This window comes from Toxorhynchites rutilus, chromosome 3 (assembly GCF_029784135.1).
Source record: "Toxorhynchites rutilus septentrionalis strain SRP chromosome 3, ASM2978413v1, whole genome shotgun sequence".
NCBI classification, from domain to species: Eukaryota; Metazoa; Arthropoda; class Insecta; order Diptera; family Culicidae; genus Toxorhynchites; species Toxorhynchites rutilus.
In genome coordinates, this window is record NC_073746.1 from 135,142,982 (window position 1) to 135,170,330 (window position 27,349).

The window sequence follows — 27,349 nt, forward strand, 5'->3', positions numbered from 1 at the left end:
TCACGTTTGGAAACAATGGTGAACACTTCTGCAGTTGCTAACCAACATGATTTCAGTCTTTAGATGTGCTATCTGTAGTTTTGCTTTATGCATCCAGCTTTCTACAGTTCTTGTCGTCTCAATGGTCAGCATTTCAACTTCCTCTCGTATCTCGCCGTCAATGTTGGAGATATACCGTCAGCAAACCCAATGATGTTGACTCCCTTCGGTAACATCAATGTTAGCACCCCATTGTACATCCCGTTCTAAAGTGTTGGGCCAAGGATGTGGGACACCCGCTGTTACATTTAACGACTCCTCTCCCTTTGCTGTGTTGTAGAGTGTTCTCGAAGTAACTCTTCAAGATCCTGCACAGGTAGCTCGGTACCATCATTTTGTGCGATGGCTTCCCAGCTGGCACAATTGAATGCGTTTTTAACGTCGATAGCATCCACTGTGGATCTCCCCTTCCGGAACCCAAACTGCAGCTTCTAGAGTTCATGTTCGCTCTCTGTACACTTTTTTGCCTGTTGAGTATTATTCTCTCCAGAAGTTTACCAAGTGTGTCCAGGAGTTAAATTGGCCTGTGTGATGCCGGCTCTCCTGTTGTTTTCCCTGGCTTTAGCAACAGAATGAGTTTCTGTCTCTTCCATATATCAGGGAAATGTCCTTCATTCAAATACTTTTGTAGAGTTTCTCTGAACATATTCGGGTTCTTTTGTATCACTTCATTGGTGCCTTCATTAGCTAGTTTCACTTCTAGTTTCGCAAGAGCATCCATAAGATTGAACCCTCTCGCATTCGTGATTCTACCCCCTCAATCTACTACCCAAGCATTGAAATCTCCGCCGATGACGAAGGGCTTCCGACCAATGACCTCTTCGATTAACCTAAGGAGCATCAGATCGAACTGTTCTATCCTCCACCTCGGGGATGCATAGCACCTGCATACAAAAACCCTGTTTATTTTGGCAATTACGAACTCCTCGTGTGCACTGGTGTCACAGTGATTCAGATTAATTTGGATTATTTCCATTTTCTTTTTGCAATCAGTACCGGATATCTTGGGGCTCCCGTACTCTGCTCATTCCCTTCTCCAGCTTTGTAGAGCAGACATCTGGGTGGTTTGCTACAGTCTTTAGCGAGGTATTCCTTTTCGCCGCATCTTAGGCAAAGCTTCGATCTGTCGGGGCTATTGAATTTTTTCGCATGATGCCTAAAACACATGCACTTAAAGCATCTTACAGTTTGTTGAGTAACTCGAAAAGGACACATTGCCTGCCCTACTTTTACCTTACCAACCTCCAACACCTTTTTTTTTTATCCAAAATATATATTCCGGACCGGGAGTTCAATATTTTGACAATGTTTGCTTACAACTATGTTAGTAATATGTAACCGATTACTCGCGGTTGGCTCGAGGTTAGTATTACAAGTGTTCTCATAATTGAAATGTTGCAGTCTTCAATGCTCTGTACGTGTGCCCAACACGGGATACTTCCTATTGGGATGCAGCTGACCGTTAACCCTCCTGTACTCGCGTGCAAAATCGTAACACGTATACTCGCGCACGGTGTCACAGACCGAAAATTGAACTACTCTGTAATGTTGCCATTGTGTATTTTTCAGGCTTTATCGGCATTTATTTGAAGAAGAGGGTATGATTGAATGAAAAAACTCCAAAAAATATGTTTTCTTCGTCTTTATTATGTTTTAATAGTCATCTAATTCAGCCTCCTCAAAATAGAGTAATTTTTGATACTCCAACACAAGTAACGAAATTCGAAGTTTTCACTGTTATTGATTAAAAGTATGCAACTGAATATAATTCATGGAAGTATAAAGAGCTATAAAATAACATAAAAAGGTATTCATCGATTGTGGTTTCATTGGATTAAAAATCAGAACATAGCATAACTGCATGCTCGAAACAAACATATTTTTCACATTTCATGCAGTTGTTGCGTGTTTTTCGGGTCTTTTATCGAAGAGAAGAATGTATAGCGACCTTCTAGATAATTAGCAGATGATAAAGGTTCTGGAATATAAAGTTTGCATATTTCTAATATTCTTTGTCTCTGTAAACTAAGGTAAACTAAGAACTAATGCCTTTTTTTTAGATGGGACATAAAAAGATGATATAAAAGGATTTCTAGGAACTTCCTTTCCTTTTTCTTGTTTTCTTGTCGATATTTTCCATAGTAAAAAAAATATCCCCTAAACTGTAACTGTTAATAATTACCATAAGCTACCGATTATTTGATAATTTACTGTTTACAATTCATCCACAAGTGAAATTCTTTCACAAGTGTGTATATGTATGACCATTATGTTTAGCGAATAACTATACGAAAGTCAAACATTTATATTTTGCTTTTGATGTATGAATCTAACGACGAATATATCGACGAATAGTTAATATATGGATCCGTTCAATCCAGTTACAAAAGGGACTGATATCAAATAAGAATAGTCCGGTAATGATCTAATGCATTATATTCAATAAATATTCCACGCCACTAACATTAATTTATACATTTCATTCAACAATATTCTAGAATATGATAAAGGCACTTGTCCAAAAAAGTTATCCCTATACTCGCGTCGGTGTGTCAGACCGAAAGTGTTAAAAAAGTGACACACGTCCCCTTTGTACCAACACATGCGATACGCTAAACGATGACGAACGACGAATAACGAAGCTAGAGAGAATCGCAAAGTCGTAGTGTTGATATTTTCTGAGGAATGAACGAATTATTGATTTCTCGGTCTGACAGACCAATGCGCGAGTATAGGAGTGTTAATCAGCAAGGCCCCCCTAGTCTGTACCCCATATCTAGCCTGGTGCGTCTTCCTCGACTCGAGAAATCCAGGATAGAATTATCACTAGCCGGCGCAATCATCAGCTCGTGTAGAGATGTCATGAGCGGTAGGGGAAAAGGGGGGAATTTGGACCACCTAAGCAAATCGCCTAATATTTCCAAACCAATAAGGTCTAAATCAAAAATGTCACATTGTATAATGAGCTACTCGTTTTCTCTCAACCAATAATGTTTAATCATTATATCAAGCTTCAAACTACCAAATATATCATAAAATAAAAGAGTTGATTTTTGGACATTAAAATTTGATACGGGGTGATTTGGACCGTCTGTGGGGTGATTTGATCCAGCGTGTGTTTCATCGAAAAAAACATGCTTATGTTTATGTAAAATATTTTGGGATAATGTTACAATCAGTAACAGTGTTTTGGGATCGATACCAGGTTTCTTGGCCAGATTCCAGACCAGAAAAATTGAATTGACACCATTTCGATTTCTGCATGAATTTTTTCACTGTTGTTCGAGCATTTTCAAACAATTTTGTTGTTGGTCAAAGAAAATCCGTTCTTGATGGCCTGAGTTGCTCTTTCAAGCTCCTCCTTCTTCCAACGGTGTCTGCCCATTTTCTTTTTGTAATTCCGTGACATCTGGAATCAATTAGATCAAAGCAAAGCCTCAAACCTGTAGGACCAATTCACCCCACAGAAACGTGTCCATGTCACCCCACACAACATGCAAAAATTAAAATGCAATTAATTTAATTTATTGTTATCAAACTTACAGTTTCGCTGCCTCAAATTGTTCCTCTTCTGTAGGCGAACAGAACTTTACTGCACAATACCCGAAAAGTTTGTTTAATCAGCGAGAAAAACCTTAAAACCACGAACGGAAAACTCATATTTTTTGACAATCAAAGTGCTTGTTGGGTTCATGCTACCGTTTCTTTTCACCTGTCGAATTTTACCAAAGTTTGTTTTACGTTAGTTACAAATGGTTCAATAATAAAAAAAATTGACATTATAAAAAATCCAAGTTGAGCCGTACTTTTTGAGATAAAGAGGTGGTCCAAATCACCCCGTATGTCCAACTCACCCTGTGTTACCCTACAACCTTTGGCTCTGGTTGAATCATCAGTGGACTGCACAACCTTCGGCCCGTGTATCTGTTAAGAGTGTGTGTATGTATTGCCGCGACTAAGTAAAAGTTTATAGATCGGATAGGAGGGATATGAAACAGGGACACAACGAAGGAAACATCATTAAACGTTGACATCGGCGTTTCAGGTTTGCTGTTAACGATCAGCAGCTGCAATCGCAGATTTGATTTTTATCGTAAAACATCTTATCACTGCGTGAACATTACTGCGAGGCTAGATGTACTCGTAAAGTTCATCGCATGCTCTCTTGGCTTCACTCAGTTTAAATTTTTCATATTGGAGCTGCTCATTGATGGATTTGTGGCTACTCGATTTTGGATCTCATTACTTGACCCCTCTTCCAAAGATGCTCACCTCTTCAATTTTTTCAATTTCGATTCTATTGATATAAAAATCATCGAAATACGATGGCATTAAACATAGTTCCGATATGAAAATTACTAAGATTCACCTCCCTGTAACGAATTGATAGTTTTTAAAGTTTTCTACAAGCAATGAAAGGATTTTAAACGAAAATTGTTTCTGATAATGGTGCCTAATTATAATTTTCAAAATAAGAACAAAACAACTCACAATGTCCCCAAGGACGGATTAAGAAGAATCAGAACAACACGTGTTGAGCGTTCAAATAACCTTTAGCAAGTATAATGGGCCCTGAAATACGAGTGTTGAAAATTACAGACGGATTTATTGCGCATAGTATTTCTACAGGCCTTCTCGGAATTCTTCGGTAGGAAGTCAGCCTGTTTCTATATATTTTCATGATATTTCTTGTTATTAAAACATAACAGTTCGACTGAAACACAGTAAAACTATTTTTTTTGCAAAATTCATTTTTTTTTTATTTTTTTTTATTAAATTCGTTTATTTTTACAGTCTCAGTTCCATAAGTTCAAAGGAGCCGAATTCTTAATTATATTTTTATTACTATACATAAACATTTTCTAAATCTAAGGTAAGTAAGGTAGAAAACCGATTACTCGCGGTCTACTCGAGTTTAGAAGGGTGACATATTTGTTCAGGGAAGACAAAATTCAATTTTATTATTCAACATAATTGCCTTCGAGGGCGAAACAGTGATTATAGCGATCTTGCAACTTTTCGATACAATTTTTTATAGTACATAGTAGTACTTTCGATTCTTCCTCAAAATAGGCCTCAGTTACGGTAATCACTTCATCATCGGTCTTAAATTTCTTGCCAGCGAGCATTCTTTTCATGTCTGCGAACAGAAAATAGTCGCTGGGGGCCAGATCTGAAGAATACGGTGGATGCGGAAGCAATTCGAAGCCCGATTCATGCAATTTTGCCATTGTGTTCAATGGTTTATGATTTTTCCATTTTTTTTTCACAATAACAAAAGTTGCTTCACTCTCAATGCTGTAACTCACGAACCAATCGACCGATTGCTGTCAAATTTTGACACATATCCATTGAGAGATGGTACTTTGTGTCAGTCAAGTAGATTTTTGCAAGAGGCACCATCTAGACGTCAACCTTATGAACTTTACAGCGGAACTGTTAGTTTTCATTCCAAAATATCACCATCATTGCGTTATTCTTGATTTTCGTTATCCTCGGAGACCTTACAATTCAATTTTACGGATAACCGAGGCCTTACTGTATTTTTATTGATCTTAACATTTATTGCTGTCTATTCGCATAGTAATGTTAATATCTTAAGCTTGCCTCATTATCATTCTAAACTTTTATAGACGTCAACACATAATGATGTGTCGAGATCGGAGAATCAGGGTTCGCATCGCATCATTATTAATGTCATTTTGATGAACCAATGTCACTATAATAATCGTATCTTTTAGGAATTTACATAGTTCTCGTGTGATTTGATAGTTGAGAACATTTGAAGCAAACCGTCAGAATACGATACAGGTCGGACTCGATTATCCGGGATTCGATTATCCAGAATTTTAGACTCGATTATCCGGAGTATTTTATTTTTGATTTTCGGTAATTTTGAATCATTTGTATAGTAGATCCATATAAAATAGCCAATATGGGTATCAAATGAAAGGGCTTGATTAGTGGAACACAGTTATTCATGAAAAATTTAAATCCAAGATGGCGGCCGCTGCAAAATGGCGGATTACATATTTTCTCAGAACCCCATCAATATGGGTATCAAATGAAAGGGCTTGACCAGTAGAACGCAGTTATGTATGAAAAATGCAAAACCAAAATGGCTGCCACCACAAGATGGGCTTGGTTTTGAGGTGGTGGTCATTTTGGATTTGCATTTTTAATAAATAACTGTGTTCTACTAGTCAATCCCTTTCATATGATATACATATTGATGGGGTTCTGAGAAAATATGTAATTAGCCATTCGTAGCATCCGCCATCTTGAATTTACATTTTTCATAAATAACTGTGTTCTACTAGTCAAGTCCTTTCATTCGATACCCATATTGATGAGGTTTTGGGAAAAGCCATATTGAAGGGATTTTGAGAAAATATGTACATAATCCGCCACTTTGTATCGGAAGGCCATCTTGTATTTTCAAGATCATGGTATACGCAGTTTTATAATGACATCAGAGATAAAGATGAGTTCCAAATTTCAGATCAAACGGTCAACAGGAAGGAAGTTAAATTTCTATTAATGTGACGCTACAGACAAAGTTACAAAGTTACAAAATTACAAAGTCACAAACATACAAACGAGTCCAAGCTAGATAAAACCGTTCAATACATAAGTGCAAATCATAATTATATTACGTTTACCGAAAGAAAATTCTTTGTATGATTCGATTATCCGGAGTGAAAAAAAAAATATTCCGGATAATCCCGAGCTGCATATGATTTTTTTTTCTATTCCTTTCGATTATTCGTTTGGACGTTCTTTGTCATTTTCTACCTAATCATATATTTTCATAATCTTAGTATTTTTAGTATTAGATTTTAATGAAGAAGTCAAATTGATTCATTCGAAAAATTGCTAAAATTTGAACGGGACTGCATAGAATGTCAACTCCTTGAACAAAGTAATATCAATACTAATTATCGAAAAAACATCCGCAAGTGAAGTAACATTCACCAAAATGTACACAATTGTGTGTGCACAGCCAACAATCTCACTTTTTTTTGCAAGCACGGTTCGCCTTGATTGAGTTCCTGCTCCATTGACTCCGTAAATAGGTATCGCTGCCGCCGGTGTTGGTACGATTTACCCAATGCTTTGGTATTAAACGGCGACTAAAGAAAACCGATTGGCCATTCGAGGCTTACTCAATATCTTCACCAAAGTCGTAACAGTACCAGTGTGTCACCACGCGATCAGCACACCATCGACACCTCTGCTAATGAGAAAACAGAAACCAACCACCAAATAACCAGGCGCATGATAGCGTGTGAGGGTACTGAAACGGTCAGGCTAGCAAAAGCAAAATAAAAATAAATGCACAGTTGGTAAGCAAACAAGCTCTTAATGATTAAATAATAAGTGTATTAAATTATTTCCAGTTTATTATTGTTATTACACCTTCACGCCATCAGTTGAATTATTTCTCGCTGAGCACTCGGCTGCATCAGCTGTGCTATTATGCGCTCATTGGTTTTGGCTCGATTCCCAGCACCCGTTTCACCCCTTAATACACCCACTCACTTTCATCGAACGGAACATATCACTCAAAGGCTAAGAAACCGCGCGCGCGTTGGAGTTGGCCATTCGTATTTGTTTATGCATAACTGCTGTTATATTTGGCCCACCGCCAGTGATAGGCGATAGCGAATGATTGAACAAACACCTGGTCGCGAGCTGGCCAGAGGAAAAAAAAAGCGAAAAGAGTGCAAAAAGTTAATCGAAGGAATTGGGTTAGTAAGCAAACATGATATACACCTGTTGCAAGGTTGTTTTTTGGTTTTCCTCCACGCTGCCATGCCGTACAGTTGAACCGGTTCTAATTGAAAAACATTGTAATACACAAGTGGTTGATTAAGAAGCGCAGGAATGCAGTACCAAACATCGAAGAACAAATGTTTGGCGTGTAAGTAGCCACAATTATTTAGTAAGGGTTAACATAGTTGTGACCTCACATTTGTTATTGAAACTTTTTATAGCTGTGGTAATTGGATGTGGATGGTTTGAGCGTGTAATTGGCTGCGAGAAGACTCGTTTGCATTCGATACAATCGCATTTTGGCGATGACCATTGACTACTGACTGATTAATTGATGTCATGTTGAGTAAAGCACCGACTCATTAAAGAAGTGGATTCGTTTGATCACAGTCTTCAGTATCGCAATGGTTGTTCTTCTCTTTTGCTGTCGTAACATGTGTGCAGACCATAAAAATTTTTCATTTCACACAGCTTGCCTTTGGCTTGTCATGATGATCTTTTTCGACATAAAACAGGCAGCATTTCAATTGTTGCCAGCAAGTAAGTTTATCGATGAAAATCGAAACAATCGGATTTTAAAAAAAGACACAAGAGGGTTGTGTCCGGGACACAACGGCATGGTTGACGTAGGATTACGCTAGGCTATCTGATTCAAACTGCTGTTGAAGATGTTTGAAAAACTATATTGATAAACCGATTGATAATAATTTTGAGGTCCTGAAAACCACTCCACCAGAGTAATAGTGGAGCGATGGTGGTTAATCGTTGCATGATAAGGCTGACCAAACGTACCGTTTTGAACGAGACGTTACCGTTTTTCGACTATTTTGGATTGTCTCGTCATTTCATCAGTTTGTACCGTTGAGAGTAAAGAAAAATATTTGTAATAATGCCCTGTTGCACTACGATTTATTTGCCTAATTTTGCTTCTTACTAGAGATCAATTAGAGACCTTTCGAACATTTATTCGCGATTCATTTTAATCATCCTACTTGTCATTAAAGTTGTTGTTAATTTTTATGATTTTATTAGAATTCCTTAACATAAAATGGAAGAAGTATCTTTTAATAGTGAGGTGCAAAGTGTTTTTAAAAAATTTATAATTTTTACTTTCTGATTGTTTATTCCACCCAATGCGAATTTTAATTGGACTAACAACACCTAATACTATATGTAGAGCATATGGGAAATCACTTTTTTTTAAATATTTTTTCACTTTTCCAATTTTTCTCGCCATATAAACTTTGCTTGGGTGAAAATGAATACAACAAAACAGACAGCTTAAACCAAACAACCCAAACTCCCGAGCGGGAACACACCTTGATTTTTGTTTATGAAAATTGAAATAAATCGGTTCATATATCAAGTCATATAAACACAACTGCTACCATATACAATTTTACAATTATACTTGTGCTAAATTTTTCACAATACACGATCATACACGATGATATTTCACGAAGCAACCAACATTAAAGTTCCAAATTTAAATTTTATTTGCTAGAATTAATCGTATCACTCACCGTACTTGCATTACAAAAATGCCCTCAACATGTATATATTTGCAATGCCGATTTGCCCCAGGCAACTTGTTTTTGATGTCTCTGTTAGGGAATACATTCCGGTAGGAACGAAAGTTCCCCCTACTTTCATGTATTTGCAATGCCGATTTCCGCCACGTTTAGATGTCTCTGTTAGGGAACACATTTCGGTGGGAGCAATAGCTCCCCTCCACTTTCATGTATTTGCAATGTCGATTTCCCCCAGGCAGCTTGGTTTTGATGCCTCTGTTAGGGAACACATTCCGGTGGGAGCAAAAGCTCCCCCTACTTTTATGCATTTACAATGCCGATTTCCGCCAGGTAGCTTGGTTTTGATGTCTCTGTTAGGGATCCGCCGCACGTGTCGTCAATTTCGACCAATCAAAAGTGGGTATTTCCGTTAGGATAGGGGTTGAGATTTGTCAAATGTTCGATAGTTAGTTTCATGACAAATATTATTCTCTTCAATATAAATAATTGTTATGAAGTGCCGAAATCGATTGACGCAAAAATTTCATCAATCCATCATGAAATAACTGAGCAATCAGCTTTTGAAATTGGACAAAATTCACGATGTACTCGATTTTTGATTTTCCATTTGTATCCCAATATGTTCCCGAAAGACGTAATCCTACGTCAAAATACGGTTGTATCCAAGACCCCGTTGTCAATGCAGGCCTACGGAATTATTTAATTCAATTCGCATGTTTACCACTTCGGCTGGAGATTGGGTAGAAAGGCCGGTGTCATTACGTCTTGAGATTCCTTTTTCAATCACTATAATAGTCTAGTCCTTGATCATCAGAGTTTCGTCATATCTACCTTTTATGAAAACAATCAGTGATTCCGAAACAAAACGGCTTCAGTCTACATTGTGACATTCTTCGCTTAGAATTGGTCCCCGATTATTAAGGCAATTCGAATAGATACAAACTGTGTGATTGCTACAGGAAGCACAATTCGGACGACAAGGCATAAGAATTGAAGAACACGTGAAAATGTGAAACGAGTAAGAGTTTCAACTGAGCAGTCTGTGCGCAAATATGTTGTTGCTACACTTTGAGTTCCATCGCTACAAAATCATATTCATAACTCAATAATTAAAAGGACGTGTTCATACCTGTCTTAGAAAGCTTTGTGAAGAAATGCTTCAGACAACCCCTTTACAAGCGTTTTCATAAATAAATATGCCGATCGCTTCCACCTGATGCGGCTTTCAACAAGAAGAACTTTCTGTATTTGGTGGCTGCCAATCCAAGAGAACTCAATGTACTATATTTACACTCTCCAAAGGTTACAGTATACAGATTTTGAACCGCTTAAGCATCTGAGATCAATTCAGCGCGTGGAACGATTTCGCTTTTGAAGTTTGTGTCGACCAAAACCATTATGTGTGACATAAGGTGAGACTGTTGACTGTTCGCTAGTTGGAGCGAGACTGAGCATTCGAAATCGCGAATGACCCACCTATACCCAATAAGTTATAAGCAGACAGAGTTATTTTGCAAAATCTCCTCTCTCCACAATGTCTGTACGAACGAGCGTTGCATTAACATTTCTAGCGAGCGATTTACTACCGTCAAACAATTTTTAGAATATTTTCAATTCTCTTGGTTTGTTGCAAAAATAGTTATCTATATATATAAAAATGGATTTCTGTCTGTCTGTCTGTCTGATTCTTATGGACTCGGAAACTACTCTAAGGGGGGCTGCCATACAAATGAAACACAAATTTCTGCATTACTCGAAAATTAATCAAGCAAACGAAACCAAATTTGGCATGTGGAGGTTTTAGGATGTAATAAATGTTTCTATGGTGGTTAGATATTCCTCCCCCCTCTCTAAAGGGGGGCTGCCATACAAATGAAACACAAATTTCTGCATTACTCGAAAATTAATCAAGCAAACGAAACCAAATTTGGCATGTGGAGGTTTTAGGATGTGATAAATGTTTCTATGGTGGTTAGACATTCCTCCCCCCTCTCTAAGGGGGGGCTGCAATACAAATGAAACACAAATTTCTGCATTACTCGAAAATGAATAGAGCAAACCAAACCAAAATTGATATGTGGAGGTTTCATGATGCAATAAATGTTTCTATGGAGGTTAGACACTCCTCCCCCCTCTCTAAAGGGGGACTGCCATACAAATGAAAAACAAATTTCTGCTCACTCGAAAATTAATCAAGCAAACCAAACCAAATTGTGGAGGTTTTAGGAGGCAATAAATGTTTCTAAGGTGGTTTGACACTCCTCCCCCCTCTCTAAGGGGGGGCTGCCATACAAATGAAACACAAATTTCTGCATTACTCGAGAATTAATCAAGCAAACTAAACAAAATTTGGCATGTGGAGGTTTTAGGATGCAATAAAAGATTCAATGGTGGTTTGACACTCCTCCCCCCTCTCTAAGGGGGGGCTGCCATACAAATGAAACACAAATTTCTGCATTACTCGAGAATTAATCAAGCAAACCAAACAAAATTTGGCATGTGGAGGTTTTGGGATGCAATAAAAGTTTCTATGGTGGTTAGACATCCCTCCCCCCTCTCTAAGGGGGGGCTGCCATACAAATGAAACACAAATTTCTGCATTACTCGAGAATTAATCAAGCAAACGAAACAAAATTTGGCATGTGGAGGATTTAGGATGCAATAAAAGTTTCTATGGTGTTTAGATATTCCTTCCCCCTCTCTAAAGGGGGCTGCCATACAAATGAAACACAAATTTCTGCATTACTCGAAAATTAATCAAGCAAACGAAACCAAATTTGGCATGTGGAGGTTTTAGGATGTAATAAATTTTTCTATGGTGGTTAGACATCCCTCCCCCTTTCTAAGGGGGGCTGCCACAAAATTAAACACAAATTTCTGCATTACTCGAGAATTAATCAAGCAAACCAAACAAAATTTGGCATGTGGAGGTTTTGAGATGCAATAGATGCCCCCTCTCTACAGAAGGGCGGGGGGTATGAATAACTCGAGAACTAATCAAGCAAATGGAATAAAATTTGGCATATAGAGGTTTCAGAGTTTGATGAACGTTTCTATAATGGTTCGACACTCCTCCCCTCTCTCCAAGGGGAGGCTTCCATACAAATGAAACACAAATGTTTGCGCTGACGAAATTGATTTTCGTTCGAAAATGGAAATGAATTTTAATGTGATAAAACGCACTCCTATATCGTCTTCTATCTGTATAAATATGAATGCATCGCCGAATGTGTTAATAAGAGCAAAACTCGAGAGAGGAATTGTCTGATTTAGGGGTGTCTTTATCGTATCATATTTTCGGTATCAAACATTTATTCCCTGTAACGGAGGAACATTTTATTTGCAAGTGGTTGAAAAATCTTGAACGAGAATTGTGTCTGAAAATAATCTGATATTAGAATGACGAGTTTTGGTAGAAGTACTACGAATTTTATAGTAAAAATTAATTTTAAAGGTAATTTTTTTTTAATCAATGAACAATTCTGCGATTGGACCCATTAACAGCGCTTAGTAAGGAAACATAGATGTGATAACGAAAAATAAATTTTGGGTGGGACGAAGTTTGCCGGGTCAGCTAGTTAATTATAAATCTATTCCATAAAAACTTGACATGTTTTCTGATTTGGTACGGCTACTGAAAAAAGTAGTCCAACTTCAAAACTAGTTGGTTTTAGTGAAATACAGGAGATAAAATATGTTAAAACTATGCATTTTTTTCACAATACTATGTTGGAGTACATTGAAAAATGGTTTCAAAGTTTCATCAGTTATGGAGGAGAAACGCAGAAAATTACTATAAACTCTTTAGGAGTGCTAAGGTATGACCTTCTCGGTTCGATATCCAAAGCGCAGTGAATTAAACCCGTCCGTCCATCCGTGTTGGATTTTAGAGATTTCAAACTTCTGCAGTTCATTCGCATGTAGCCCTGAAAAGTGCCCTCGTGGGCAAACTCAATCCAAACTCCTTCTCGACATGTCTTGAGAAAGACAGTTCACTCTCGCCCGACACTCGTCAGAAAGCGGTGTTCGCTCTTCAAACATCAAATAGGTGTCTTGATGATATCCACGAAAGCTACCTCCTTTTATACCAACTAAACGTGGGATGCAAGCGCCACCTGCTCGCTAGCAATGCAAATAGAGAATGAGAATGTGCCGCGTGTGCGCTCGATGCATGCACGGATAATGTTATTCCGGAGCGGTCGAATCGGGCGCAAACAAGTGCTCATTTACTAAGAGCACATATGTCGCCATAGACTGCTTGGATAGTCAGAGATGATAATGTATTGAATTACGCTGGTTTTAGAATCTATAATTAAAAACAACTACTGACTCTGAATTTTCGGTTTTCAAAGACTTGTGACATATGCGACGCACATCAGCAGAAAATCAAACATCAAAGTCATATTTCATTACACAGTCCCGTATTTCAACTTCTACAGAGGGCAGATGCATTGGATGTGAGAGCAAAGATTGCTGTTGCCAATCGATCAATCATAAACCGGGATTTTGGGTAATGCTTGAGACTTGAGACAATTATTTGATAGTTATATTATTCATTGTAATGAATTGTTATGGAGTACCCAAATCGATTGACGCAAAAATCTCATCAATGGTCATGAAATGTCTAAGTAATAAACGTTTGAAATTGGAGATTTTTCACAACCTGATTGGTTTTTAATTTTTCAATCCTACGCCAAAAAAAAGTTCGAAAGATGAAGGTTTCGACTTTGTCATATACCTAAGTGGATTTAGCATGATTCAGTTTACAAATTTATAAACAGTCAAACATAACTTCATGTACTTATCATAATTTCTGATTTTAATCTCAATTTCTAAACGAATAAAACGAAAACAAGACAGCAGATTTAAAGATTCACCATACACCATACACCATAAAAAGATTGTTGATGCAGTCTTCAGATACGGGTTCAGGATGCTCGATTCCATTTGCAGTTTCCGTTTACGAACTCCGAGGTTCAGAACCAAATTATAATCAGATTTACTAACATCTTACCATCTTAATGATGATAATCCTGTTATTCAAGAAAATCACTATTATTAGGGCAGGATCTCGGCCTGGAGGGCAAAAAACAAAGGTTTGAAGTAAGTGCCCTCTATAAATTGAGAATATGAATTTTCCCATTTTGATCGACAATATACTAAATAAAACTGTTGTCTATTATAGAAATGTGATTTGTTCTCACATTGGCGCGCTTTACTGTTTTACTATTTTATCGCCACCTTATTTTGAGAACTCGGAAAGTATGTCACTTACCATACCCCAAATTCTCATGCAATTCAACTTCTGTTTTGTTCATCCTTGCACCATCAGCTTACCGCAATTCTTCTTTATTTTTCCTTCTTTCAGTTTCACGAAGGGCGCTCCATCGGTTTGTGATACCCCGGGAACAGTGCTTCTCGAAACGACGGCGACAGCCAGCAGTAGGAAACCATCAATCACATCCCCAGCTGATGCACTATCGGTATCAGTCGCCTCGGCGGTTGCAACAACCGAAACGACGAAGCGCAAAACGTCTCAATTACTGACGGCGTCCGGTTGTCTGAAAGTGAATACGGGTGGGATCTTCGCAACGGATGACAGTCGCAAAAGCAGCACCAGCAGCCCTGGAGAGGAAGCTTTTGCGGGCGGAAGTCGTTCCCAGACGGCTCGATCGATCTCGCGTGATTTATTCGTTGGATCGAACAGGTCATCGGCGGAGGATGACTTTAGCGCCGATTTCCGTGCGATTGAACACGATCATAACCCGGCAGTGACGGTTGCCGGTAGTGGGAGAGGATGTACTGCGCAAAATGAAAGCGTGAATGATTCTCCTATAATGAAAACACCGAACATTAACTTCCCTTCGTCCAGGCGAAGCGATACCGCTCGGAAAGGAAGTGGTAGAAATGAGAATGAAAGTGAGTATTACATTTTTTGCATAAAACTATTGTGACTAATGTCGATTTCAGGGCGAGCTCGATTATACACAGTCTTCGATTTCTTTCCACTGTATATAATTGAAATATATAATCGAGTCAAAAACATATTTTTGGCGTAGGACTACGTCTTTCATTTCTATACCGGGGTGTAAAATCAATGTTTCGAAAACGTTACGCCGAAGACCGAGATATTGGGCATTCATAGCTCCTAAACAACTGATCGAAATAGTATGATAAACACTTCATTCGAAAGATAAAATGTCTGCGCGTTATATAGGGGAGAGGGAGGCAAGTTGGCGACGTTAAGCTTTGGCGAGCCCTGGATCTTGGAATTATTTTTTTTTAATGTTGATGCTGATTCATATAGCCTTAAGTGTTTTCTATCATATTATCTATTGGATGGGCAAAAAAACTAAAAAACTTGTCTACCCAAAAGCTTTGCGCAAAAAGCGTCAAATCTCATTAATTATAATTCCAAATTGCCTCCACGTGGAGGCAAGATGGCGAATGCCTGGAAGCTAGTTGGCGAATATGGTTTGGTCATCTTAAAATCAACAAAATGTAATAACAATTATTTATTTATTCTTGGTTGGAACAGTGGAAATGCCAAGCACATCAACACTGTAAATGTCACACGCAGGAAAACGATACTGAGCTCGTATATCTCCCAAAGTTCGAATGTTATTTGCAAGTGGTTGAAAAATCCTGAACGAGAATTGTGTCTGGAAATAATCTGATATTATAATGATGAGTTTTTGTAGAAGTACTAGGAATTTTATAATAAAAGATGAATTCAACGGGGTTGATTAGAAGATCAATCAATGAACAGTTCTGCGATTAGACTCATGAACTTGCGCTTAGTAAGAAAACGTGAATGTTTGAAGGTATTGATAACAAAAAACAAATTTTGGGCGGGACGATGTTTGCCGGGTCAGCTAGTAGGATATAAATGTTATCTTGTTGCAAAACCGGCCAACTCCTCAAATTTGAAAAATTCTGTTTTTAGGATTTTTGGACCTTAGATGATAAATTTTTCCTTTTTTGGCAGTAGAAACAGTGCCAAAATTAATCAATCTATATATTAGGCTGTCAAAAAAGTCCTGCGGTATTTTTTTTAATTTTCATTTGTTCATAAAATTAGTTACAATCATCTGTTTTAAGTCAAATATGCGCCGTTTTGTTCGATGACTTGTTCCGAACGAGATGCCCACTTCATAATACCTCTGTTATAGAAGCTCGCTTCCTTATTGGCAAAAAAACTCGGATAGCCAATTTTCACAGGCCTCTTTTGTGGCTAACTTCTGACTACCTAGCTTGTTCGCCATGGACAAAAACAGGTGGTAGTCACTTGGTGCAAGGTTCGGACTATACGGCGGATGCAAAAGAACCTCCCATCCGAACTCCCGGAGCTTCTGGCGCGTCACCAAAGAAGTGTGTGGCCTGGCGTTGTCCTGATGGAAGACAATGGGGCCTCTGTTTATCAAAGATGGTCCTTCTTCATGAGTGCTACCTTCAAGCGGTCCAGTTGTTCGCAGTACAGGTCCGAATTAAGCGTTTGGCCATAGGGAAGCAGCTCATAATAGATTATTCCTTGACAATCCCACCAAACACACAGCAGAACCTTCCTGGCCGTTAATGAGGGCTTGGCCACCGTCTGAGCCGCTTCAGCGGGCTTCGACCATAACCGTTTGCGCTTCACGTTGTCGTAAGTGACCCACTTTTCATCTCCAGTCACCATCCGCTTCAGAAACGGGTCGATTTTGTTGCGATTCAGCAGCGATTCACATGCGTCGATACGGTCAAAGATGTTTTTTTGCGTCAACGTGTGTGGCACCCATACATCGAGTTTCTTTGTGAATCCAAGCTTCTTCGAATGGTTAATAACGGTTTATGACTTATCCCCAGCTCTTGGCCGATGCTACGGCTGCTACTATGCCGGTCTTTCTCGGCTAATTCAGCGATTTTGTCGCAATTTTCGACGACAGGCCTTCCGGAGCGTGGCGCATCTTCGACGACCTCTACACCAGAACGAAAACGTTGAAATCATCGTTGTGCGGTGGAAATGGAAACTGTATCGGGTCCATAAACTGCACAAATTTTATTGGCAGCTTGAGATGCATTTTTGCATTTGTCATAGTAGTACTGTAAAATATGTCGGATTTTCTCTTTATTTTGCTCCATATTTGCGACACTATAACTCACGAACGACTTAACCAAACAAAACACTGTCAAGGACTATATTATAGCGCAAAAATACCTTTCCAACAAGCTATAGTATGACTCGATACAATGAATACAACTAGAACTACGCGCTTACAACGACACCTCGCGGAAATACCGCAGGACTTTTTTGACAGCCTAATAAATAAAAATTTAAGGCAAAATCTGTTGGTAAGCGGAAAACCCGAAGAAGGGATGGTCCGATTTTAGCCTTCTTTATTTTGTTGTATTCGTCTCTTTCCGTAGATCATTATAGTGGAAAGAAAAATCGGAAAATTTTCGGAAAATCCTGAAGGAAGGTCGCAAAATTCGGAAAATTGAATTCCCACATGTTCGAAAATTACATCAAGATAAATGTTACGAAAATCAATTTACGTGAAGCTCTCTTCTTCTTACCGTGTCCTTGAGGATTCGCCAAATAATCGAACACTACTTGATTGGATCGTTCAATCCGATGATACCAACATTTTCTTGGTGAAATGCATCGATTTGTCTTTTTTCTCTCCCTGTGAGCACTTTTCTCTTCGGCATTGTCCAGATTCATGGAACAAAACAACTAAAACAACGGAAAATGTAATTGGTCTTATAGAAACTTGACACTTGAAAAATACAAAAACATTCGATTACGCTCAGCGCTTGCACACACATATGAAAATCATGAAGTGTGAAGTGTATGAAAGTCACCAATACCCACACACTAGAAAATAAATTGAAGCATTGTTTGTTTACAATGATACAAAGAGGAGGCGATCTGGCGTAGTGGTAACATCCATGCCTCTCACGCTAAAGGTCAGGAGTTCGATTCTCACTCCCGACATTCTTCCGAAAATGGAAGTAAAAGTGACGAACCAGCCAAATGAGTTGAAAGTCACTATAATACGGATAAAAAAAAATAATGATACAAAGCAGCAAGTAAATCACTTGGTCTTTTAGAAGTTGGACAGAATGTACATTAACATCTATAATCAAATATGAAATAAAGTGCTGTCTTTTGTTAGAATAAAAGGCTTTTGTTAGAATAAAAGGTCGCAAAATTCGGAAAATTGAATTCCCACATGTTCGAAAATTACATCAAGATAAGCGTTATTAGTCCATTCGATATTTGCGCTATCGAAATTGATCTTTGTTCGTAAGTGGAAATGGATTTTCAGGCGAAATAACGCATTTCTATATCTTATATTCTATAAATAAAAATGGAAGGCCAAATGTGTTGGTAAGCGCGAAACCCGAGGAAGGAATGGTTCAATTTGAGTCATCTATATTTCGTTGTATTCGTCTCTTCCCGTAGATCAATATAGCGGAGAGAAAAATCGGAAAATTCGGAAAATTTAATTCCCATATGTTCTACAATTAGCTAAGCGTTGTTAGTCCATTTGATGTTGGCGCTAACGAAATTGTTTTTGTTCGAAAGTGGAAAAGGATTTTCAGACGGAATAACGCATTCCTATGTCTTCTATCTATATAAACAAAAATGGAAGGCCAAATGTGTTGGTGTGCCCTAAACCCGAGGAAGAAATGGTCCGATTTGAGCTGTCTTTATTTTGTAATTTTCCTTGTATCAAACATGTATTCCATGCAACGGAGAAACATGTTATTTCTAAATTCTTGAAGAATCCTGAACGAGAATTGTGTCTGAAAATAATTTTATATTATTAGGACGAATTTTTGTAGAAGTACTAGACAATTTATAGTAAAAGGAAATTGTAAAGGGTCAAAAGGTAATCAATCAATGAAGAGTTCAGTGATTGGACTCTCTAACGTTCACTTAGTAAGAAAACGTGGATGTTTGAAAGTATTCAAATCAAAAAATCTATTTCGGACGGGACGAAGTTAGTCGGGTCAGCTAGTTCCTTGTAAAACACGTGTTTGAATACCATGATATGCTGCAAAACCGGTCAAATTCTATTTATTTCTACCTCATTCTGACATAATGCTACCGAAAATTATCTTTACTGTATTTGTTTTAAGATGTTCGGTTTTGCAACTAGATTGCACATATATAATAATCATAAAGTCAAAAAACATAAAATTATTATGTTTATTCTACACTATTTCTTGCTGTTCCGCACGAAACCCATATTTGATGACATTGGCATTTCTTTTTACAGACTGTTTCAAAGACGTTCGTCTTCAAATTTAAAAAAATATTGCTAAATCATGTAAAAGTTATCTACATACATATTCTTGGATGTCTACACTTCAGAGGCATGAAAAAAGAATCGATGTTTTCAAATTTCTAGAGTGAAACATCTACTAAAAATGTTCCCTGAGGAATGAGCCGAAGCGATGCTGATATCGGTATTCCCTCGGGTCGTTGGAACCCCCAATTATATTGCCACTATGTCTGTTTATAAATTCTTCAATGGGTTAACGCTATGTGTTATTCTCATTGCAATTTTAATCATATTGATCAAAAGTAATGTGAATTCAATTGGAAAAACAATTTTCAAAACTGAATAAGCTGAATGTTACTGAATGCAGAATGTTGATTGGTCATTATTTCTATTGAAAATCAAAGACCTCAAAAATTCTCAGGACCCCTTATTTGGATTAGTGTGATCTCACAATGCAAATGAAGCTATAAACTAATTTTACTGCGAGTATGCCTTCCAGAAGATACCATTAATGACTATTGATTTCACTCAAGTATCAAGTATCTGTATCAATCATTTTCCCCGAAAAAAAAATTCTATGTTCTATTTTTTTATCACGTTGTTTTTGCTTTTTTCTCAGAAAATCAATTCACATCGATTGAAGATGCGCCGTTCAGCCCGATTCCAGCTGCGAGGCGTAGCACACAAGACACGGGCAAACTCAATTCCCCCGCCGACAGCAGCACTCCCGTCCGAAGTGCCAAAACCGTACCGCACCAGCTGAACACCAGCACACCGATTATCAGCTCTGGAAATCGCAGCAGCAAAGGTTCGCGTAATTCGTGGGGCCTGGATTGCTCAACGCCCAACAAACAGATGGCAACAGGTAACAGTTCCCGCCACGATTCACGCCGCAGTCACGATCGGTCCTTTGCCAGCAATAATAGCAACACCAACGGTAACCGCCAGGGTAGTTCATCTTGTCTGGGTGATTTCATTACCCATTCCTCGCTCAAAAGCAAAACGCGAAAATCTACTATGAACTCAACCGCTGGTAATGTGAGCAACTGCAGAGATACTAGTAAAACGAATTCGTTCTTCTCGGAGAATGACTTTCCGGGTCTCGGAGTCTCGTGCCAGTCGCCGAATCCCAAAAGTGAACAGCAGCAACATAATCGTAGCAAAAAGCGAGTGACACCCATCACGGTCAGCAGGACGCTTACCAGCCGTTTAGGGCCATCAAATTTCGAATTGGATCACGCAGATGGACTAGTTGAAGACAAACCGAAGCGTCGAGTTGTGCCAATATCCCTAAACAGGTCCATTACGAACAGGCATGATTTTAATACCTCTTCCTTTAAATCAGACAATAATCTGATCGATTTAACCGAGGACAGTTTGGAACAGGATCTGGGACAGAAAGATGAGCGTGGTTTACTGCGGAATTATAAGCATATTATCAAGAGCAATTTCGACACTGCTGGCGAGCAAAGCTCGGATCCTAGCAAGGCCCTCCGGTCTGCATTGCGGCAATCCTCTGTCGCATCGCGTGCCTTACCGGAGAGTGGCCACGCCCAGCCCATCCGTATCGATTTAAAACGTGTCACTCAAACCGCAGCAATCAACCGCTTGGTGGAAATTTACTCCCTGCTAATCGATCTGAACCTCACACCCAATGTTTTGTCCGAGATAGCATATTTAATCAACCTGATTAATACCGAATATGATCCGTTTGATTCCGCGTCGAAAAGTAGTTCGACGGAGCCTCAGCAAAATGACAACGATGTTAACAACTTGTTGAAAAATCTTAACAACTGCATATATTTTGCGATGGAGGTTCTAAACCGACAGAAGGCAATCCTAGCGGCATTCGACAGCGTCACGCTTAAAGTGCTTATCGAGAATGAACGCATTGCTAGCCTGAATCTACCCCTGCATGGCTATCTGAAAGAGATTCACGCACAAAAGTTACAACTGGACAGCAGTAGCAAGCGGATGCACGAGGGATCCTTCACGATGGCCAACGGGGGCAATGTATTGTATCAGCAGGAAGCGGATACCAGGGAACATTTCCCATCGGAAAAAGAATTTGGTGCCTTCAAGAAACAGCGGGATGCTTTTTGTACGATTTACAGGTAAGTTGGTTGTCATCATTAATCATTGCTTTGTAGCACCAAACAAGTGCCATAGTAAAATGCTCGATCGATCAAATATTTACCCAAAGCTAATTTTCCGACCGATTAGATGCGATCCATTTGGTTAGTTGGCTGTGCAAATAGTGTAATGTTGTAACAACGATTAATCAATAAGTAATCAGCTAGACATGCACGCGATAGAAAACTTGCTCATTACCTCCATTAATTTGGGGCTGCAAATCGAAACTGAATACTGAATGAGTTCGGCGTATTTCCATTCCATCGTTGGCGGTTAATGATTTCACTTGCTAATAGCGGCAGTGACAATGGTTTCATTAGAAGTCAGGGAATGCCATTGGAGTTCTTGTTGCAAGCAAGTTGCTGATGTCTACTAATACCTTCGAGTGCTCGTCATCATTTTCCTAACTTTCTATGTGAAATTTAGATGCACGTCAAATGTGGAAGCACTTAATTGTCCCTCTTTTATATATTACAATGAGGAATTATGTCGAAAGCCCGCAGTACGTACAGTATTGGACAAAATAAAGTACGCACCCACTATCCTAATTTTGAACTCCTTGTATCTTTTCTAATGTAAGCTACATGAACTTGATAGATTCGGGTAAATTGTATATTAGTATGTTTGATGTACTAACGATTGGTGTAATAATTTTGTCAAATAATTGCATATTTTCACTTGATCAAAATAAAATACGCATTCTTAATAACATAAGGGGCTAGTCACATACCACGTGGACAACTTTAGGATGGATGAGGGACGAGAGGTTATGGATTATATACACGTAGACTCGTGTAAACCCTTCAACAAATACACTCTGTCCAACTTCTATAAAACCACCCTGACTCTATTTCGTTGCAACACAGACAGTTAGAATTTCAACAAGATACATTCATACATTGTTGAATGCTTAGAAAAAAGTATATTTAACATCAATTTCGTTCAAGAGAATTGTTTGTTTATTTTTTGTGCTTAAATATGATAATTTCAGCTGTCCAGTTTCTATAAGACTACTTCAAAATTCACAAGCGATGAAAAATTCCAAACGATCGGCTGATTTACATGTCCATAATTGGCAACCTTGCCATTTTGACTTATAACCTGGAAAATTCGTGTTGGAATACTATTTACGGACGGATTTTTCAAGAAATTTCCATCTTTCCTTGAGCTCCAATTGCGACCTTGAGCTCATCAATCGTGGTGTACTGTTTTCCCTCAGTGTGGATTATGCGTACAAGGATCGCCCTGAAATTTTCAACAGGACTCAAGTCTGGGGAGCGAGCCGGCCAGTCCAAAAAATATGTTTTTGGTCCTTAATCTCTTGCTTAATTTCCTTGCTGGTATGAATAGCAGCATTGTATTGCTGGAATGTGAATTTTTAATGACGATATCCACGCAAAAACGGTAGGAGAGAGGATTCCAGAACATATATCAAAATATCAAAAGACTTTCCAAAACCAATCCCAAAAATGGAATAGTCTATTTGATTTTGATTCAGTTCGCAATAACTGTGCAGCGGAATGAATTCTATGCACGTTATTTGCGTTCAAGAAAACTCTCGCTCGCTGACATCGGATTCTCAACAGATCGACGAGTTTTTGTAAACGAGAATTTAGGACCTGCTGCGAGAGAGCTCCGTGCGAAGGCTTTGCAATTGAAGAAGAAAGGAGAGTTATCTGGAGTCTTCACGAGAATGGGCATCGTTTACGTCAAAAAAATGCAAAATGATCAAGAGAAACCCGTATTGTCAGAGGACGATCTTCAGAAACTATTTTAACCTTTCCTTATCAGCTCTTGTTTACTCCTTCCATTCCATCCATATCTATTCCCTGCCTCCCTCCTGAAAGCCAAAATATTGTTGTTGTCGTCGCTGTTGCTGCCTGGATGCTGTTGCTGCTTGGAATGCTGGGGGATGTTGAAAATTATTAGTTTTATAGTAAACGCGGTTTGTAATACAAACAACATTTGCGTCGTAAAGAAATGTGAATTAGATTGAATTTGTAAACAATATTATTATACATTGTAGTCGATAGCTAGTAGGTACTTTTTGATTCATGCTCTTTCATTTGCTCGGATCATCGTAAACACTTTTGGAGAAATGGCTAGTGTTTCTAGTGGAAATGTCTCATCGGATTGGTGTCTGCCAGGGATTATTATGAAAAGTGCCCTAATTAAAAATAAGCTTTCAGTATGTAGTGTAAATATCCAGAGCATCTGTGCTCGCAGGTTTTCCAAACTAGACGAGCTACAACAAATAGCCCGATTGAGTGGTGTTGATATCATATGCGTGACTGAGACCTGGTTAAACGAAAGAATCGACAATTCATCGCTGACACTTGAAGGCTACAATATTATCAGACACGATAGGGAAGGGCGATTAGGGGGCGGTATTTTGGTGTTTATGAAAGACGGAATCCACTATAACCTCCTGGAGAAATCCATTCATCAGCCAGGTGTCCCGTATTCTGAGTACGTCGCGGTGGAAATTATTCTAGATGGTGAAAAGCTGTTTCTTGTTAGCATGTATAATCCGCCTGAAGCAGACTGTGTGGACGCTGTTGATTGCTTGTTGTTAAAATACGGCACGCACTATAGTAATATTTTTGTTGTAGGTGATTTAAATGTCAACCTATTAAATCATAGTTCAGCAAAGTGTTCACGACTGATGACAATGCTTAGCATACATAACATGTTTAGCTTAGGTTCTGAGCCCACATTTTTCTATCAATATGGATCATCACAGCTCGACCTTATGCTGATGAATTCAAGGTCACGAGTTCTCAGATTCAATCAAGTTGATGTCCCAAACTTTTCGAATCATGATCTTATTTTTGCTTCACTCGATTTTGACCTCGTTCACCTACCTGAGAAGGTTAGTTATCGCGATTATCAATCTATGGATGTTGATGGTCTCGTGGCAGCATTCAATTTACTAGACTGGTCTAGTTATTATCATTCAACCGATCCAAATTTTTTACTCCGATTTTTCAATTGCAATATCGTTGCATTTCATGATAGGTTTGTGGCAATACGATCATTTGTGCCACGAAAAAATCAAAATCCATGGTTCAATGACATAATAAGTAAAGCAATTGTAGATCGAGATCTTGCATACAAAAGATGGAAGTACTCAAAGTGCTCTGATGATTTTCAATTATTCAAAACTCTTCGTAATCAAGTGACTTTTAGAGTTCGTCAAATCAAAAAAGAATATTATGAAAGAAATCTCAACGCTAATATGCCACCGAAGGAATTGTGGAAAAAATTGAAAAACATTGGAGTTGGTAAGAGTACTACATCGCCAACAATAGAGTTTGAGTCTGATGAGATTAACGAATGCTTTGCAAATAATTTTTCGGAGAGTATTCGTGATTTAAATATTGACGTAGTGTCCAACCATCAAAACAGGGTAGATTCATTTTATTTCAATCAAATAAGTGAAATTCAAGTAATCAATGAACTATATTGCATGAAATCTAATGCCATTGGGCTTGATGAACTACCCATTAAATTTCTAAAATTAATTAATCCGCTTATAATCAAACCCATCACACATTTATTCAATTGCATAGTTGCTACTAGTATCTTTCCAGAGGAATGGAAGAAATCTAAAATATTGCCATTGAAGAAAAAATCAAATTTGAATAACCTGCAGAATTTACGTCCAATAAGTATATTACCGGCATTGTCAAAGTTATTTGAACGCATAATCAAAACCCAAATCTGTCAGTATATTAACCGCGAAAATTTATTAATAAGTCAGCAATCTGGATATCGTGCGAATCACAGCACAAAAACTGCAATGCTGAAAGTCTTTGATGACATAGGGTTAATCCTAGATAAAGGAAGACCAGTTGTTTTACTGCTCCTAGACTTCTCAAAGGCATTTGATACAATTACCCATAACATACTCTGTCAAAAACTCAGCGTAAGATTTGGGTTCTCCAGTCATGCAACAAATCTTATTAAATCATATCTCACTGGACGAACACAGACAGTTTTCAATAAAGGAATTTACTCTACTTACCTTCCAATATCCTCAGGTGTGCCTCAAGGATCAATCTTAGGACCAATACTTTTTTCAATTTTTATAAATGATCTTCCAGATGTGTTGAAGTATTGTAAGTTCCATATTTTCGCGGACGACGTGCAATTGTACTACGGTTGTTTGGATGATACTTCCACAATTGTTTCGAGGAAAATTAACGAAGACCTAGCCAATATTCATGTGTGGTCCGTCAGGAATGGACTCAAACTAAATGCTAATAAAACGAGTGCTCTATTTTTGAGCCTCTCCCACGTCAATAATGTTCTGAAACCCTTCTTAAAGTTGAACAATGCTAACATTGCTTTTGCGGAGGAAGGAGTGAGCTTGGGGTTCACAATTCAATCAAATTTTAAATTTGAAAAATTCATTTTCAAACAATGTGGCAAAATATATGCAAGTTTGCGTAACCTCTATGCGGCATCATCATTCCTAAGCAGTGATATGAAGCTTAAACTTTTTAAAAGTTTAGTTCTACCGCATTTCATAGCTTGCGATTTTATTCTGTCAGTAACGACAGTGTATGCAGAATCAAGACTGCGAATAGCATTGAATGCTTGTGTTCGATTCGTATTTAACTTGAGTAGATACGATAGAGTTACCCACCTTCAACATCGCTTAATCGGGTGTCCGTTCAACAAGTTTTCTCAGTTTAGATGTTGCCTCTTTTTGTTCAAGCTTGCGAAGTCAAAAGCTCCCGGGTATCTACATACTAATCTGAAGCCATTGAGAAGTTCGCGTGCGAAAAAGTATTCTGTTCCTCGTCACAATACATCCTCATACGGCAGTTCGTTTTTCGTCAGAGGCATTTCCTATTGGAATTCTCTACCGAATGAGTTGACCTTAGTAAATTCCACATCAGCTTTTAAGAGAGGATGCAAAGAGCACTTTAATAGTTGAAGTTATCGATTTCTTTAGAAGAAGTAATGAATGAATGAGTCAATGAAATGTTTGTATTCACGAATAGTTTAGAAACTACGGCGCACCTTCTTATGTATTTACATAATGTAACATTAAAAAGAGACTGAAGTCTCATGTTACTAATTATAAATAAAAATAAAAAAATAAAATAAAATATGTGTAATCCTTGAATGATGTGAAAGCTAACTTGAGCTTTCCGGTTGCACAGAATCCCGCCCAAATCGTGCACGAGTCTCCGCCAAAATTCCTGGTTGAAAAATACTGTTCCTTCTTCCGTATATCACGCCAGTACCCGTTGAAACCATCAGGACCATCCAAATTGATCTTTTTTTTGTCGGTGAAGATAATTTATACATAGAAGAACTTTTCGTTATGGTATATAGCAAAACGTACTCTATTGGAAAAAATCTTTGTCACAACATACCATGTCCCACTGTTGGTTCATGTGAGCTTTGGCAAAATTCAGACGTCTTCCGATGTGAGATGTTTTAAGATGAGGAGCCTTAACCTTTTAAGCCCTCTTTATGTTAGAATTTTTTATCAAAACATGACGAATTGTCACCCGAGTAACATTTAAATTGAAATATTGCTTTATTTGCATAAGCATTTTTGAGGTATTCAAAGCTGGT

General features: G+C 38.3%; 1 protein-coding gene across 11 annotated transcripts in view; it reads left to right on the forward strand.

Moving 5' to 3' along the window:
* LOC129776872 (protein disks lost) overlaps positions 1 to 27,349 on the forward strand; it is a 654,166-nt gene that overhangs the window by 495,261 nt on the left and 131,556 nt on the right. For all 11 annotated transcript variants that reach the window (XR_008743174.1, XM_055782770.1, XM_055782772.1 and 8 more), the window contains 2 exons: positions 14,716 to 15,266; positions 20,241 to 21,735. Coding sequence is in view for 10 of the 11 variants with exons in the window: in XM_055782770.1 (XP_055638745.1) it covers positions 14,716 to 15,266; positions 20,241 to 21,735 (2,046 nt within the window). In the remaining variant the exon portion in view is untranslated. The remainder of the gene's footprint in view (positions 1 to 14,715; positions 15,267 to 20,240; positions 21,736 to 27,349) is intronic.